General features: G+C 39.0%; 1 protein-coding gene across 9 annotated transcripts in view; it reads right to left on the bottom strand.

Moving 5' to 3' along the window:
- LDB2 (LIM domain binding 2) overlaps positions 1-17,234 on the bottom strand; it is a 436,562-nt gene that overhangs the window by 61,246 nt on the left and 358,082 nt on the right. For all 9 annotated transcript variants that reach the window (XM_060188311.1, XM_060188312.1, XM_016185912.2 and 6 more), the window contains 2 exons: positions 10,685-10,857; positions 1,003-1,125 (listed from right to left, as the gene is read on the bottom strand). In XM_060188311.1, coding sequence (XP_060044294.1) covers positions 1,003-1,125; positions 10,685-10,857 — 296 coding nt within the window. The remainder of the gene's footprint in view (positions 1-1,002; positions 1,126-10,684; positions 10,858-17,234) is intronic.

The raw sequence follows: 17,234 nt of genomic DNA, 5'->3' as shown, positions 1-17,234 counted from the left end.
CCCATCCCATAAATGCTATATTCTATTTATTTACTTTTTGGGGACTGTACTGTGTCATTAGAAATTTAGCCAGACCTTCTACCTTCTGCACTCCAGAATGATCCTGGGTCCATGCTCCCAGAGGGATAAAGAATAAGAAAGCTTTCAATGGAGAGGATGGGATATGGAACTCTGGTGGTAGAAACTGTGTGAAATTGTACCCCTCTTATCCTATGGTTTTGCCAATATTTTTACTTTATAGATTAAAAAAACTGAAAAGAAAGAAAGAAATCTGGCTTATTCCATCTAATTTTGTTCCAAAAGGGTTTTTGTTGTTGTTATTATTTTTTTCCATGAAAGCTGCAGCCTCACTCACGCGTTACGGAGAAAAGATTTATTTAAGTCAATTCTTTCTGAGAGCTTCTTGGAGGAGTGGACTTGTCTAATTCTTATCAAGCTTTTCCACGCATTCAGGTCTGGATTGGTACTGAATCCACCCTTGCATCAAGCTGATGCCTCGTAAGTTTGGTGTGATTCATGACCACATGACATGAAAAGGAGCCCAGATGTTCCACGTTTCCCTAGGTACAGTTGGAAATGCTCAAGCCCTCCTGACACAGCTCTGGGTTCATGAAATCCACATCTCAGATGGTTCTAATCAAAGCTGGAAACTGTTTTCCCTGCTTCTGGCTTTAATTGTTTCTCTGCTTATTCAGAACAGGTTTATTCACTCAGGCAGAGCTAGAGTTGATAATGACTGAATAAAATCTAAGACGCGTACAAACTGTTTATTGAGGTAACCCCAACCTGGAGTTTAAAATAACAAAAATATGGTGAAGTAGAGTCTCACAATGAACCCCACTCAGAAACAAAGGAAGGAGGAAAGACTCCTGGATTAGAAAGATTGAAGGAATTAAAACCCCAGTGAGGTGCCCTTCACAGAGACAGATCTGGGCTTTACCTTCTTGAGTATAATGAGAGAACTGCAAGGAAAGAAAATGAAATAGAAATGAAGTTACTTACATGCATGGCTAGAATGCTTCTTGGGACTAACTCTCTGTATTGTCTAATGGTGAAGTGCCACGTTTTTATTCTCATGAGATCATCGAAGGTGAACTCCAAGATCAGTCTGCCTTCTGTACATACCTGGAAACAACAAACAACGGTCTCATTGGTTACGCATTTGGTGAACACTGCTACATTATTTATTTTACACGTCAGCTCCTTAATGGGATCGCCACGGTAACCCAGAGGGGTGTTGTGGTGTCCGGTCTTGAGAAAATAGACCACAAAAAACTTTGTGGCATGCTGTGACTTTCTAGATTGTAGAGAGTTCAATTCTAGACTGAGAGAATTCCAAAATTAGTTGTTGCTTTCTAGCTAATAGTTGCTTTACTAGTTACTCACTGAAACCCTTTGAGCCACCATTTCTGCATTTTCAAATATGGCAACCAGTGAATCACAATGAGTTGTATTACTCCTGACACATCATGTACCCCTCCAACCATTGTACTTTCTAACCTTTTACTTCTACTTTTCTCATTCTTTTCTCATAGAAGTTAAGATTCTGATCGTAAATCTGGCTAGCCAACCTTAAGAGAAAGTGTCTAATAAGACTATTCTTTCTTAAGAGTCAGACTATCAACCAGAGGAAGTTAGCATTTTCAAAGAGACGCTCCAGAGGACAATGCTAAACCCAGGGTCATAGGTGTTAGTTACTGACATATGGAAAATGGAGGTATTCAGAGTATATTCCTCGAATTGTGTTATATCAGAGTGACAAATTCTACTTGCAAAATAGAATGCCCTTTGGAGAGAAAGCTAATTGTTTTTCAAGAAAAAAATTTTTTTCTAAGTAATTTTAAGTTAATGAGCAAATTATTAATAAAATAGTAAACTTGCTGAGGTTCTCATTTTTTATATAAAATAGAGACAGAGAAGGCAGAGATCCCCACCTGTGAGGGGAATGAAGCAGGGCTGCAGATGTCTCTCTGTCTCTCTTCCTTTCTTTCCTCCCTGCCCTCTCAATTTCTGGCTGTCTCTGTCCTATAAATAAATAAAGATAATTAAAAAATTAAAAAGAGAGAATGAGAAGAAGAAAAAGTAGAAGAAAAGGGGGAGGAGGAGGAGGAGGAAGAGAAGGAGGAGGAGGAGAGGGTAAAGAGAAGAAGAAAGAGAAGGAGGAGGAGGAGGAGAGGGAGGAGGAGAAGGAAGATGAGAAGGAGGAGGAGGAGAAGGAACACTGTACTAAAGCTTCCATCAGTGCTGTTGTGGTTGGGCTTGAACCTGGGCAGTACACATGGTAGAACAGCACACTGTCCAAGTGAGCTATTTTATTGTACTTGGGGTTGGTTCTCTTTCTTGGTATGAGTGATGTGTGATAGGGTAGTTTCTTTCTTTTTTGTTTTGTCTCCAGAGTTATTTCTGGGTCTCAGTGCCTGCACTACAAATCCACTGCTCTTGGAGACCATGTATTTATTTATTTATTTATTTATTTATTTATTTATTTATTTATTTGATAGGACAGAGAGAAATTGAGAGAGGAGAGGAAGATAGAGAGGAAGGAGAGAAAGAGAGACACCTGTAGACCTGCTTCACTGCTTATGAAGTGACCCCCCCACACACACTGCAGGTGAGAAGCCAGGGGCTTGCACTTTGTACTATGTACGCTGAAGCCTGGTGCTCCATTGCCTGGTCCCTGACAGGACAGTTTCTTTTTTTTTTTTTTTTAATATTTATTTATTCCCTTTTGTTGCCATTTTTTATTGTTGTTGTTGGGTAGGACAGAGAGAAATGGAGAGAGGAGGGGAAGACAAAGGGAGAGAGAAAGATATAGACACCTGCAGACCTGCTTCACCACTTGTGAAGTGACTCCCCTGCAGGTGGGGAGCCGGGGGCTTGAACCGGAATCCTTATGCCAGTCCTTGCACTTGGCGCCACGTACGCTTAACCCACTGCGCCACCACCTGACTCCCAGGGCAGTTTCTTAAAGGTTTTTTTGATATTCAGATAATTTAAAACATTCAATCCCTACTTTATGCCCCTTTATTTTTGTTCTTGACTATTGAAGGAAGGAAATAGTAGGTAATCACAGCACTGAGTGTGTCTCAGCTATAAAACAGGATACTGTGTTAGCATGTTGGCTCAGTGAAACAATTACACCTCATTCCTCTGTTCAGGTTTGCATTAGAGAAGCAGGACAAAGCAATGAACAGAGGCCTTGGCATTAGAGAGCATTGCATTTAAGTTCTGATGGCATATTCTTTGCTATGGAACAAAAAGGGAAGCATGTTAGATTCCCTAAGTCTCAGTTTCTTCATCAAATGAGGGTAGCAATGTCTTTTAAGAGCCTTGTTGGAAAACTATCTTAAAGGCAGTGTGTATGTGTGTGGTAAGTCCGAAAATAACAGCAGTGTAGCTTGAGGATGCAAAAGTCGGACTCATAGTTTCCATAGTGCAAGCCTACTTAAGCACTTGAGAGGTATTTCAGGGCTTTGGTGGGAGAAGAAGGGTCTCTCTCTGGATGCTGAGACCACCCTACACAGACACACACACACACACACACACACACACACACACACACACACACACACACACACACACACACGGGCTTTCTGACTCCAATTTGAGCATCTCTAACTTGACCTGAGTTTCTGCTCAAAATTTTTTTTTTCATAGACAAATATTCACTAGGCTAAAAATAAGAATATAAAAATTTAGAAATTGATACATAATACATGATTTGGACATACATAAAAATGACCAACTAGAGCATTGGGGACATAATACAATGGATATGTAAAAAAAAAAAAAAAAAAAGGGAGTCCTGCGGTAGTGCAGTGGGTTAAGTGCATGGTGCGAAGTGCAAGGACCGGCATAAGGATCTCAGTTCAAGACTCTGGCTCCCCACTTGCAGGGGAGTTGCTTCATAGGCGGTGAAGCAGGTCTGCAGGTGTCTATCTTTCTCTCCCCCTCTCTGTCTTCCTCTCCTCTCTCCATTTCTCTCTGTCCTAGCCAACAACGACAACATCAATAACAACAATAATAACTATAACAACAATTAAAAAAAGACAGCAAGGTCAACAAAAGGGAAAATAAATAAATAAATAAATAAATAAATAAATAAATAAATAAAACTTTAAAGCCTAAGGCTCTAAACTCACAGGCTCAATCTCCTGCACCATTATAAACCAGGGCTGATTAGTGCTCTGGTGAAAGAAACAAAAAATGACTACCATCATAAAAAATGATGAACTAAATAGTGACTGCGAGTGATTCTAAAACTATAGCTCATGGAGATAACTAACAATTTAATCTGTATCCATCTTTTATGAACTATTAATAATTATGTCTCTTTTTGAGAACGTGGTGCAAAAGGTTACCACTGGTGGAATGCCAACTATGTCCACATACTAGTTCGGTGACTTTTATTAACTTTAATTTAAGATAGTTTTCTATTAAGTAAGCCAGGTATCACTATAGGAGAATGAGTCACACATATTGATATGCTACAATTTAAGGAAAAGGATACTGCTGTCTGATACCTCATTTTAACAGAGGTAAACTAATGATGTGCAATCTAGGTGAAGCCCTCTATAACTCAGCTCCAATTAGCAGTATCTGTAGGTAGTTTTAGGTCTGTGGGCACCTGTCTGCCGTGTCTCCACACCACTCGTCCAGAGCATCTTAAACATTGCAATTAATTGACCAAGGTTTTCAAAAGAGTTGCATGGAGATTAAGTTATGCAATCCCTCCTGTCAAGTCATAAGAATAGAAGTCACAGTAAAGACTTTGTGTGGGACTATGTGAAAGCTTGGTAGAGTTTAGGGAAGCTCTACCATCCTTGGATGGAGGTCTGGAAAGACACCCCACTTGTTAGCCTCTCTCCTTAGAGATGAGCCAAGAGGGAAAAGTATCCCAGACTCAGTTTCTCCTTGTTAGTCTCTCAAGCTCACAGAAAGCCTACAGGCCTCTCACACTTAGTTTCTCCCTGCTAACAGAAGGCCAAATGGTTGCCTGCTTTAGGGTTCACTCAAAGTTCACACATCCACTTCACCTCTTGATCACAAAGGAGAACAAACTCTATCATACACCCCTAACACTAGACAATGAAAAGCCCCCAAAATCTTATTTCCTTGTTCCCTTTTATATCTGCAATTTACATCAAGCTTTGTTTTTCTTTTCTCTACCTCACCTTACTGGTTTAACCCCTATGCTCCTCTCAAATGCCTTTGGATAATTAACCTGCCTGCATCATGGAGACTAATTGTCTTGACCTTTATTTATCTCATCAATTCTTGTCATACCAGCCCCCTACCATAGGGGCAAGCTGACTGTTAAGAAACCTGTAATTTCTGACATATTTGAAAGATGGTCTTTGTTTAACTCTCTATATAAACCTGTTTCATCCCCAAATAAAACGAGTGTTTGTACCAGAATACTCCCTGAGTCCTCTTTTCTGTATCACACAATCCCTGAGGACCAGTGAGGGAGGATTGATGGCTTGCCGCCTGGCTGGATCTCCTCCATGTGAGTGCCAGCAACTTTGTACAAAGGAAATAGCATAGCTAGCCAATGAGAACACAGGACAGGTACACGTGGAAGCTATAGTCCAATTATTATTATTATTATTTTATTACTACAGAGAGAGGCTTATTGAAAGTTTAGAGAAATATTAGCCCAGTGAAATACCATGATTTCATATTGTCTAATCTATTTGTTTTGTTTTCATGAAACACAAACCCAGAGCAAATGGAGCTAATGGTTTCTTTCTGTTAGAACAGGGTTTCATGATGGGGAAGGCAGAGGAGAGGTCCTTTTGATGATCCCTTCAATTGTAGGGTCTATGAGTTCAAGGTGAATTGTGTTCTTTGTTGATGGTGATGCAGCCAACCAGTGGAGTGGAATTGTCATTGGCCTTCAAGAGACAGAACTGAAACATGGCTTGAACTTATGTTCTTCATCAAAACAAAGAATCAGTAGTTACCTCAGGTTTATCATGAGCAAGAGAGCAACTCTTAGAATCAAGTCTGAGTTCATACTGTGGGAGTTTTTCTTTAAGAAAAATTGGTTGACATCCTTGAAGGAAAAGGGTGGAAGAGAACTTGGTCTGCTCCAGGCAATTAAGACCACAACCTTTCTCCCCAAGTCCCAAGCAGCCTTTTGGCCCCCTGCCAGGGTCTGGAAGTTAAAGGAAACTCAAGGCTTCTTGATTTATTTTATATGCAACAATCAGCAAATGCAATAGAGGTGCTTAAAGAAAAAAAATACATACATATTCCTTGTTTAGCAGTAGTAAAAAAAAAAAAAGACAGTAGCTTCTAGAAGGGAATGAATGTTTTCTCTTTTCAAAGATAGTTCTCTGCATTCCTCTTAATCAATACAATTAATGTAGCTTTTTATCTAAAGTTGGCCTTTAAAAAAAAAACTGCCTTTCACTAGGAATTCAAAATCAAAAGGGTCCCCAATTAAGAAAACATTTTCTATTGTGCTGAATTCATGTTACCGTACTATGAGCTCTGACATTTTGTTTCTGTGGTAACCAAAATCAGCTGATTAGTTGGCATGGCAACAGAAAAGATGTAATCCCAGCAGACACACTCTAATCAATGCCCCCAGCACAGATGGTCTCCGGAGGATCAACAAGAAAGAGGCTGGCAGGCATTCAGCAGATCACGTGCTAGCTTGAGACTAGGCCAGGAACAAGAGAACTAAAAAGGAACATTTTTCAAACTAAGCCCAGTGCTTTTTAACCCTTTGCTTTCTTTGACTAATTGTGAAGCAATGCTGACCATGTGACAATGCAATAATAGTGTTTCTGTTACAGCTTCTGTGAAATAAAATGTGCTTTTTTTTTTTTTTTGAAAGAGGAGTGTTGATTGAATTTCCTCAGGCTTTGGGCTAGGAAAATACACGCATGGAGTAGTGCATTTAGGTTAACTGTTACACAAAGCTTGTTATTTTTACTTAAAGACAGACATAAATGTATGTGTAGAGATTAAAAAATACACACACTAGAGCAATATGATCAGTGATACTGGGAATATAAATGTATAGTTCCTGACTCGTAGCTTGTGGGCCAAGGTAAGGGAACAAACTTATAGTCAGTCATAAAGGACATAAATGAATATTCACATAGGAAAAACCAATGGACCATTTCCATGGCACTTTTTTGTATGACTGAATGATCTCCTAATAAATGAGAAGAGAAAATAAAAATAAACCCATGTTTGTAAATTCTAACAGCAGCCCAATATGTACCCCAGAGGGGCTCCTCTCCCCGACTGCCACTAGTCACACCCTCAGATATAATTTGAAAGGTTTTTTTTTTTTTATTCTGAAAACCTTGGTGATTGCTCCTCTGATCATTAAAGCCTTGTTGCTCATTCGATTTGAAATTGAATACAGCAAAGAAAAGGCTTCATGAGGTGTGTTTTAAAAAAAAATCTTAATTACATATTTATCCATAACCTATAATGTTCCTCGCTTCAGGAAATTACAAAATGTGCACTGTACTCCTGAGGAATATTAAATATTGTGGTTGATTAGGACCACAGCTGATTTCGGCTTCACCAGTTGGCCAAATTTTCATAAAAGTAACTCAGAATCACTGGGTCAAGTGCTCTTAGGGGAATTAGAGCTTATTGATAGTCTAAATTCAAACAATAGCTTACTGCCTACACAGACTGTGCTGAGGTTGTGGAGTAATAGCAGGCTTTCCTTGAGAAATAGAAAGCACTGGCTTCCACACTCTTTATTCTTTATGAGACGGATAGGGTATCATCCCACTATTTCATACCAAATAGACATATTAGCTATTACAGGAAGGTGAGTTACCTTTAAATAATAGAAGGACAAAAGAAAAATTGGAAAATTTCTTTGGGTACTCTCATCATTATCAGGGGAAAAAAGAAAAGAAAAAAAAAACAGAAAAAAAATGAATCCTTCCCAAGTTTCTAAAAATAAATGTGCATAATTAGCCTCTGGACTAAGTCCACATAGCTTAGCTACATTTCCCAGAAAGTGGTATTTTTCATTGAGGTATGGAAATAGTCATTGCAAGAGTTGGCAACTGGTTTGCTAAGGAGTACAGTCAGATTGGGGATATAAATAATTGGAGCTGGAGGCTACATAAGTTGAGTTCAGGGGAAAGCTTGGGTCTGCAGCTGAAGTCTTGGAGAACTGAGCAAACCCTCAGCCTTCTGAGAGGGGAGCTTTGAGGAGTAGAGGAGGACATTCCAGCTTCTTGATTTGAGTAAGAAAAGCCTGTGTATCAGTTCATCAGAGATGTGGAACTTAAAAAATTTAAACTGAAGGGGGACCATGATGTACGCAGAAGAGCACTCACATTACCATGAGGAAGGACCCAGGTTCAAGTCCCCACCTGGGGCTGGGGGAATTGAACTGCATAAGCTGTAAAGCCATGCTGCACGTGTGTCTCGTTCTCTTTCTCTCTCTGTTTCTTTCTCGATAATAAAAAAGAGGAGGGGAATGACCACCAGGAGTGGGGGAGGAGCCATACAGGAACCAAGGGGTTTTTGTCACAAAATCTAGTGGCAATAAATAAATAAACTGAAGAACTATCTTTTTTTAGTATTTATATATCTCTGTATTATTAAATAGAGACAGAGAAATTGAGAAGGGAGTAGGAGATAGAGAGGGAGAGAGACAGAGACACACCAGCAGCCCTGCTGTACCACTGGTGAAGCTTTCCCCCTGTAGGTGGGGACCAGGGGTTTGAACCTGGGTCCTTGAACACTGTAGTGTGAGCACTTAACCAGGTGTGCCACCGCCTTGCCCCAAGAACTACCTTTAGTTTCCTATTTATGGACAAGTTTTGGCTTGAGAAAGGAAGACAGAGAAAACATACCAACAGGGTACACAAGATGTATTTATATTTTCAGGGGCTCTAAGATTTGTAAATAGCTTCTTCCTAACAGTAGAATTGCACTTGCCTATTATCTTTGTTTGCTTTAATATCCTTGGAGCACCAAGACCAGACCAAGGGAAAGACAAAGAGAATGAAGCAACAAAGAAAACACTAGCACTCTACAGGGCTCAGGTCTTGGCACAGGAATATTGAGTCACAAGTATGTCGATTCTGTGGAAAAGATGATATACATGTCTCCTGTCTCCAAAACAAAGGGAAAACTGAACCAACAGTGAGAAGTCCTTGCTACAGACCAAAACATTTTTCTCAGCGTGGACTTCACCATCTTGGAGGCCCTTTCTTGTTCCTGAATGATGACTTTCCTCTCTGCACAAAAGGAAAATGGAGAACATGGAAAAATCCCAATTCCCGTTCTACATTTAAGATGCCTCTTAACAAAGCAAAGTCCCACAAAAAAAAAAAAAAAAAACAATAGCACCTGATGATTGGCTTTTGCATTTTGTCACTTTTTCCTTGGGTGCTCTTATCACCGTGGGCAAACGCTAGAAGAAGAATCACAGTGGGCTCTGGGAAAGCTGAACTGTATTAGCAGATTCAAGGACTCCTTTAGAGAGCAGACATTGTATTTTTGCCCTTCCAGAGAAATGGTGCGAGGGTCCCAAGCACATCTTTAATTTTATAATTTGGGTTTTTTAATTAACCCTGATACCTCAACTTCTTTTTTTTTAACTTAAGAAGGCTGACATTTATGTTTTCAACTAAGAAAATAAATGATAGCTGCTGTCATTAGTGTTACAGATCAATTTCATATTTAATCTTGGTTCAAATGTAATGAAGCTTTTATTAAAAACACCTCCGTGTGTCATGTTTTCTATTTGTTCTTAACAATCTTTCAACTTTGGAGAGGACATAAAAAAGGATGGTCTGCAATGTTCCAGAAGGCCCTGCCCAGCTGGAATACTTCATGTCAATTTTCTTTGTATGGGAAGGATTGCAGGGGTGTAAATGTAAAAAAAAAAAAAGGATCGATTTTCTATCATATCACTTTTCCTTTTCACATTTCTCATGACCTTGAATTCTGCTATTTGATCCTCCTTAAAGATTACAGTTACTGGTGTTTAACTGCTGTAAGTTGTGGTTGATTGATTTTTCCACCCCATTTGTGAACATTAGAATCTAACTTAAAAATGTGTTTAATTTTGGGAATGAAATACAGCTACTCACTATACAATGGTAGAATTTAAGAGAATCATAGCTTTTCATTTTATTTATTTAATCTGATAGGACAGAGAGAAATTGAGGAGGGGAGGAGAAATTGATAGAGAGAGAAAGAGAGAGAGAGAGAGAGAGTGTAATTTAGACATCTTCAGCACTGCTTCACCGCTAGTGAAACTTCTCACCTGCAAGTAGGGACTGGGGGCTCAAACCCAGGTACTTGTGCACAGTTACTAATGCAGTCAACCAGGTATGCTACAGACCAGTCTCCAAAGATGTTTTCTCAGCTGTAGAAGACCCTTCACATCAACACCAAAATTCCAATTAGCGGCCCAGCTTTATTAGACAGCAATATTTCTCTTCTGCCCTTTGAAGACATGCCATATTAGACAGCAATATTGCTCTTCTGCCCTTTGAAGACATGCCATTTCTGACACCCGTGTATTCTGTAACACACGTGCTCCTCTTAGAACTTTGATCATGCAGAACTTAAGGAGCCAGGTCACAAACGGAATGGATTGCTCTCACAGCACTGACAGTGTCTGAGAGGTGAGAAATCTGCTCGACATATCAGAAGACATCTGTAGCTACAATCCTACCTTGGTGAACATGGGCTTCCCATGCTGGGTGACCATGGCACACTGGTCGCAGTCCACTGTGATGGATGAGTTGTGATATGACTCTTTTGAATGTTTGAGGATGTAATACAGGTCGGTCACCCCTCCTTCGAATACAGTGCTGAAGTAACGGGGGATGAGGGTCCTGCCAATAGCTGGAAGAGAGAAATACAGAGAGAAAAAGAAACATTAACAAAAGTGCTCGGCTGGTCCCATACATTTCATGCAATCACCAGATGCCCAACTAGATACCAATCATCTCAAGAAACCATAGAATAGGCCTTTTTCTTTTTACTTTCTTTTTTTTCTTTGCATTCTTTTTCCCCCCCTTATTAATGATTATAAGATTATAAGATAATAGAGGGGTTTAATTCCACAGGACTTCCATCAGCAATGTTCTGTGCTCCCCTCCCTAAAAGATCCCAGGTTCAATCCCCAGCACCACCATAAGCCAGAGCCGAGCAGTGCTCTGATAAAAAAGAAGAAAAGAAAGACAGACAGATAGACAGGAAGGAAGGAAGAAAGAAAGAAGAGAAGAAAGAAAGAAAGGAAGAAAGAAAGAAAAAAGAGAGAGAGAGAGAAAGAAAAGGAGAAATGGGAATAAATTATCAATGGTGATTAGCATAGTTTTCCAAGATCATAGTTATGGGATGACTATATATATAGTGTTTTTCAAATTCATGTGCTTTAATTATTTTTTAAGAAACATTTTTTTAATTTTATTAACTGTATTTGATAGGGCAGAGAGAAATTGAGAGGGAAATGGTATTGTGGACTTGAATCCTAGTCCCTGCATGTGGTAACACATGCATTTAACCAGGTGCATTAACAACTGGCACACTGTGTTTTAAATCTCAGTACTCCTCAGTACTAATGAGTCCAATCATTCCATAGTCATCCTTCCTTTCTCCTCATTCCATCCCTCTCAGTTAAGCAAAGCAGTGCCTAACTTCCTCAGGTGTTATCCAGAATCTCTTCCCTCTCAGTGATGATACAAAACCAAGGTTTCTTGTCACAGACGTTCTGGGTCCCAGTGGAACTGGGGTTCAGAGCCACCTGGTCAGTTTCTGCTATTACTTCTCCATATGGGATCCTGGACCAAAATTCCTTTTGGGATGCAAAAAAGAGAACTGTTTTTCTTTACAAATAATCATGGCCCTTTTGGGTCATAATAAACAAAAATCTCCAACTACTTTAGAAGTTTGTATAGTTACTCTCCAAGTTCGTTCACTGAAAGTCAATAAGGTATGGATGAGTACTTTAAAAATACTGGAGACATTGGAACAGAATAGTTGAAACTGGAGGTAATTTTGCTCAATGAGATAAGAAGGGAAGACAATTAAAGGCATTTCCACTCATATATGGAATACAGATAACAAAAACAAAGGAACTTTCAAAAAGAGCAGTAACCAAACTCTTAGACTTTATGAAAACTATGGCAATTATCAGAGGTGAAGTGGGACATAGGATTTTGGTGACAGATGCAATAACTACCATGCTTGGCTGTGAAGTTATGCTCCTGAAGTCTTATAGTTTTGTAAACGAGTAGAATAATAAAAAATTAAAGATAATGGAGGCAAAAACATTAAGCACTTTGGACCTTATAAATATCTGCTAAGCAGACATATTTTCTTTTTCCTTCTTGCATTTTTTTTCAGATTCTGCATCTTTTTTTTATTGGGGGGATTAATGGCATACAGTCAACAGTAAATACAGTTATTGGTACCTGTATAAAATTTCTCAGTTTTCTGCAAAACACTCTAATGCCCTGCCTAAGACCTTCTCCACCTTTGTGAACCAGGTCCCTCAAGCCCTCTCTCACTCCCCAAGTCCTCTACAATGGTGCAATACACCAATCCCAGAGTAGAAATATTTTCCATTGAGCAGACATTTTCAACTGAGTTGTGGATCTGAAGTACTGACACTAAGCTCCAGTGACTACCCTGGTGGCAAATATATCTATCTATTCAACCGACATTAATTTTTCAGTAGGGTGTTTTCAGATGAGTTATTCAATTTTGTTTTATTATCGGTAGTACTGATCCTATGCCTTTAAAAATACTGCAAAATATATACCTGAAAGCAGAAGTACACTAGAGTTTGCAGTGAGTACCTCCCTAACACTTCCTCTCCACTATTCCAAGCTTGGGATCCATGATTGCTCAACAAATTGTTTGGCTACATATGTTAACTCTCTTTTCAATCACCAGGTTCCAGATGCCACCAGGATGCTGGCCAAGCTTCCCTGGATTGAAGACCCCACCAATGTGTCCTGGAGCTCAGCTTCCCCAGAGACCCACCTTACTAGGGAAAGAGAGAGGCAGACTGGGAGTATGGACAGACCAGTCAACGCCCATGTTCAGCGGGGAAGCAATTACAGAAGCCAGACCTTCTACCTTCTGCAACCCTCAATGACCCTGGGTCCATGCTCCCAGAGGGATAGAGAATGGGAAAGCTATCATGGGAGGGGGTGGGTTATGGGGATTGGGTGGTAGGAACTGCGTGGAGTTGTACCCCTCCTACCTTATGTTTTTGTTCATTAATCCTTTCTTAAATAAAAAATTTAAAAAAAAAGAAAAAAAATGGAATGCTCTATTTTGTGTGCAGCAGTATTTCACTGGCTATAAATGTAGGGGAGTTGAGATACAAAAGATTATTATAGGAAAAAAACCTTCCCTACTGGGAAGGTTTCCAAAGCACATGACTTCTAAGTAGATGACTGGATGTCCAATTCCAAGTCTGCACACACTGATATATTTTTGCAAGTATTTGGAAAGGACTTTCTAAGAGTCCTCTTGGCAACACTGCTTCAGACTGATTTAATGACTAGAGACCTTTAAAAATGGATGTGCATTATCATGTGCAAATGCTGATTATTCTATCTACTTCTGAAGCAGCATAAGTTATCTTTCTAGAATAAAAATTAAAAAAATCTAAAGAGAACTAGAAAGAGTTAGAAACCTTCTATTGTCTTGCATTCTATGTGCCCTGTCCTATAGTTTCAGCTATAGGTTATAAGTAGCTGGGCCTCTCTGATATATGACACTTAGAAACAGCTAACAAGCCCTTGCTTAAGCAGAGATTTTTAATCCTCTTACACTGAGAATCCCAACTCATAATATCAGGAATTTTGCTTATGTGCAGATTTTTAAGGCAAAGTACTAAAGCAGTCTCAAGCTAGCCAAGGTTTTTAATAAATCACTTACATTCACTATATAATGCCTCTGAAAGACAAAAGTAATTATTTAACATAAATAAATTATAGGAGAGGATAGGTTGGAAGGTCATGTAGTCTTCACTTACATATTTATAAACGTGTAATTTCATTTATAAAGAATCAGTACTAGGGGGCCGGGGGTACACTGAGTGAAGCACAAGGACAGGCATAAGGATTTGGTTCGAGCCCCCGGCTCCCCACCTGCAGGGGGGTCACTTCACAAGCGGTGAAACAGGTGTCTTTCTCTCCCCCTCTCTGTTTTCCCCTCCTCTTGCCATTTCTCTCTGTCTTATCTAACAACGAAGACATCAATAAGAGCAATAATAATAACCACAACAACGATAAAACAAGGGTAACAAAAAGGGGAAAAAACAGTCTCCAGGAGCAGTGGATTCATGGTGCAGGCACCAAGCCCCAGCAATTCCCCTGGAGGCAAAAAAAAAAAAAAAAGAATCAGTGCTAGTCTGTTTTATATGGATTTATATCTCTTTTGTATATGGCTTTAGAAAAAAAAATTACAAAGAGACAACCCCACCAAACAGTTTTTTGCTATGATCTTTAAAGAAACCTGATGAGGAGGACTGAACTCTGAATTATTTATATCTTTGTTATTGCTTCATATTTACTGTGGTAAAAATCAATCAACAAGTGTATGTTAAATATTTCAGGATTTCTGGCAATTCTATCCCTAATAATCCTATACATACATTTCCTAAATGCTGTCCAATCCCCAAATGGTTTAGATTCCTTTGTTAAATACAAAATTTAAGTAAAAGCAATCTAGGGCCACCATGATCCTAAGCATATGCATGATTGACATTATAAAGAAAGCTTTGCTAATACTGAAAGCCTTTTTGTACTTAGCTAAACAGATAAAATAAATTTAATGTATTTCAAATATTCTAACTTGAGGGTAATTACCCTAAGTCAAACTCTAGAAATTGGACATTTTTTAAAATCTGTGCTCTGGAGAATAAATACAAATTATAAAAAAAATGGATAAGTGAAACTATTTCATCATTATATCCAAGAAGTTGCCACAAATTAAAAATCGTAACATAAAAAGTGATTACAATCAATAATCAGACTACATGCAAATAGGTATTTCGTAAATTACTGTTAAGTCACTAACAATAAAAATTGAAAAAAAATAAACATGATTCTCAAGGCCAAAAAAAAAAGAAAAGAAAAGAAAAGAAAAGAAAACATCCCCTTTAGAATCGCACCAAAATTTGTAAGGTAAAACATTTAGCAATACACGTAACCCCGGAAGTGAAAAGCTTAGGCACTGAAAACAGTAAAACACATAGAAGAGAAGTGGGATTGGATTGAAGGTACTTTGCTATGTCCAGTATCAGAAGTCTGTGTGCGGAGGCCGTCAAGAAGAGAGAAGGGCCGAACTCAGAGACAAAGTCAGGGTAGGTCATGAACCATGACAAAGGCTTGCATTAGGTTCTCAGAACAACAATGTTGAAATGTTTAAGCAAAATGATGGGATCTTGGGAAATTATTCTGTTCCTCCTAAATACATTATTTATTGATAATGTCCCACAACTCTAATAAAATTTTTCATCTCCCTAGAAATAAAATAGACACTTCCTCTCACATTTTTTTTTTTTTGTATTGAGAGGTTAGTGGTTTCCAGTACAATTGTTGGCACATGAGTTCCTCACATTTAAAAAAAAATATTTATAAAATGGGAATATTGACAAGACCATAGGATAAGAAGGGAACAATATATAGCACCAAAGTAAAAAATAATCTCTGGGTGGAGGGTGAGGGTAGATGTTCAGCTTCATGGTGGGGGGATGGGAGACAGGCCTTCAGTGGTGGGAATGGTATTGATATACACTCTTATTAACTTATAGTCTCACAAATCACTATTCAATTTATATGAGAGGGGAAAAATGATTGAATGTCTCAAACTTTGTGATGCATAGACCATATCTCTGAGTATATGTTCCTTCAACTTAAGCCCTTAAGACTTCAAATTGGGGAGTTGGGTGGAAGTGCAGTGGGTTAAGTGCACATGGCGCAAAGCGCAAGGACCAGCTTAAGGATCCTGGTTTGAGCCCCTGGCTCCCCACCTGCAGAGGAGTCGCTTCACAAGCGGTGAAGCAGGTCTGCAGGTGTCTATCTTTGTCTCCCCCTCTCTGTCTTTCCCTCCTCTCTCCGTTTCTCTCTGTCCTATCCAACAACGATGACAACAGCAGCAATAATAACTTCAACAATTAAAAAAAAAGGACTTCAAATTGGTAATCAAATTGAAATAGTAACAGTGGGATCAAATTGTTAAAACATTTTAAATAATGAGTTGCTCTTTGAAATAATTCTCACATTTTTTTTACCTGTGGGATTTTCAATGACTTGACTTAAGACACCAGCCATGCTACATTGCCCTAGGTACCATGAAACAATGGGAACCCAGGTAGACTCTGTTCTGCTCTTAGAGAACTCCCCAGAGGAGCTATTAATTTATCATTCAGGCATGTGCCATGAGTCTATGTTTGTCTCCACTGGATCCTTTGTCTGCCTCACAAGATGATCTAATAATTATTTTCTAGAGCTGATGAGTTCCATGAATGGATCTACAAGTTTGAAGTTGTAAGGATTTCCTAATGATCCCGCTGCATCTCGTCTTATTGACTCAATCAGTCCTTTGGGATATTCACATCATTCTGGATCCTAATTCTGCTCATCACACTATAGAGTGCCTCTCCTAATGTGCAGAATTCTTTCCTCCCTTTATCCAGGGTACTCACATTGAATAGGAGAGGCCCTCAGCCCTGGAGCTCACCTTCTGCTAATCCTCTTAGCATGCAATAATATTCTTCAGGAGTAAAATTGAAACCCTTTAGGACTTTCAGAATAAGTTCTTGCTCAAGTTGCTGATTTCTCATGTATATATGATACTGGAGAGAGAATAAGACAGACCTAAGCTGAAAGGTGAAAGGGGATCCATCAGTCATGAGGAATCAAGGGGTAAGTGTAGTCAAAACTGAAGAGATTGCATGTGGAGGAAACAAGATGCTTTTTCCCATGAGTTAATGCCTGGATCAGGCTGGATCTATTTATACCTTAGATGACCGTGTCTTTTGGATGCTTTATTCCATTTCACAGGATTCTTTCTTGCTTTCACTCTTTAGAACAGTACAGTCACCACAACTTTGTAATGTAGCTTATATAAGGGACATTTGCTTCTGCCTTCTGTATTATTATGATCACTTTGTAATTATTTGTTGCCACCAGGGTTATTGCTTAGACTCAGTGACTACATGAATCCACTATTCTCAGAAAACATATGTGTTCTTTCTT

The sequence above is a fragment of the Erinaceus europaeus genome, chromosome 3 (assembly GCF_950295315.1).
Source record: "Erinaceus europaeus chromosome 3, mEriEur2.1, whole genome shotgun sequence".
Classification (NCBI taxonomy): domain Eukaryota; kingdom Metazoa; phylum Chordata; class Mammalia; order Eulipotyphla; family Erinaceidae; genus Erinaceus; species Erinaceus europaeus.
This window is presented reverse-complemented; position numbering and strand designations above follow the sequence as displayed.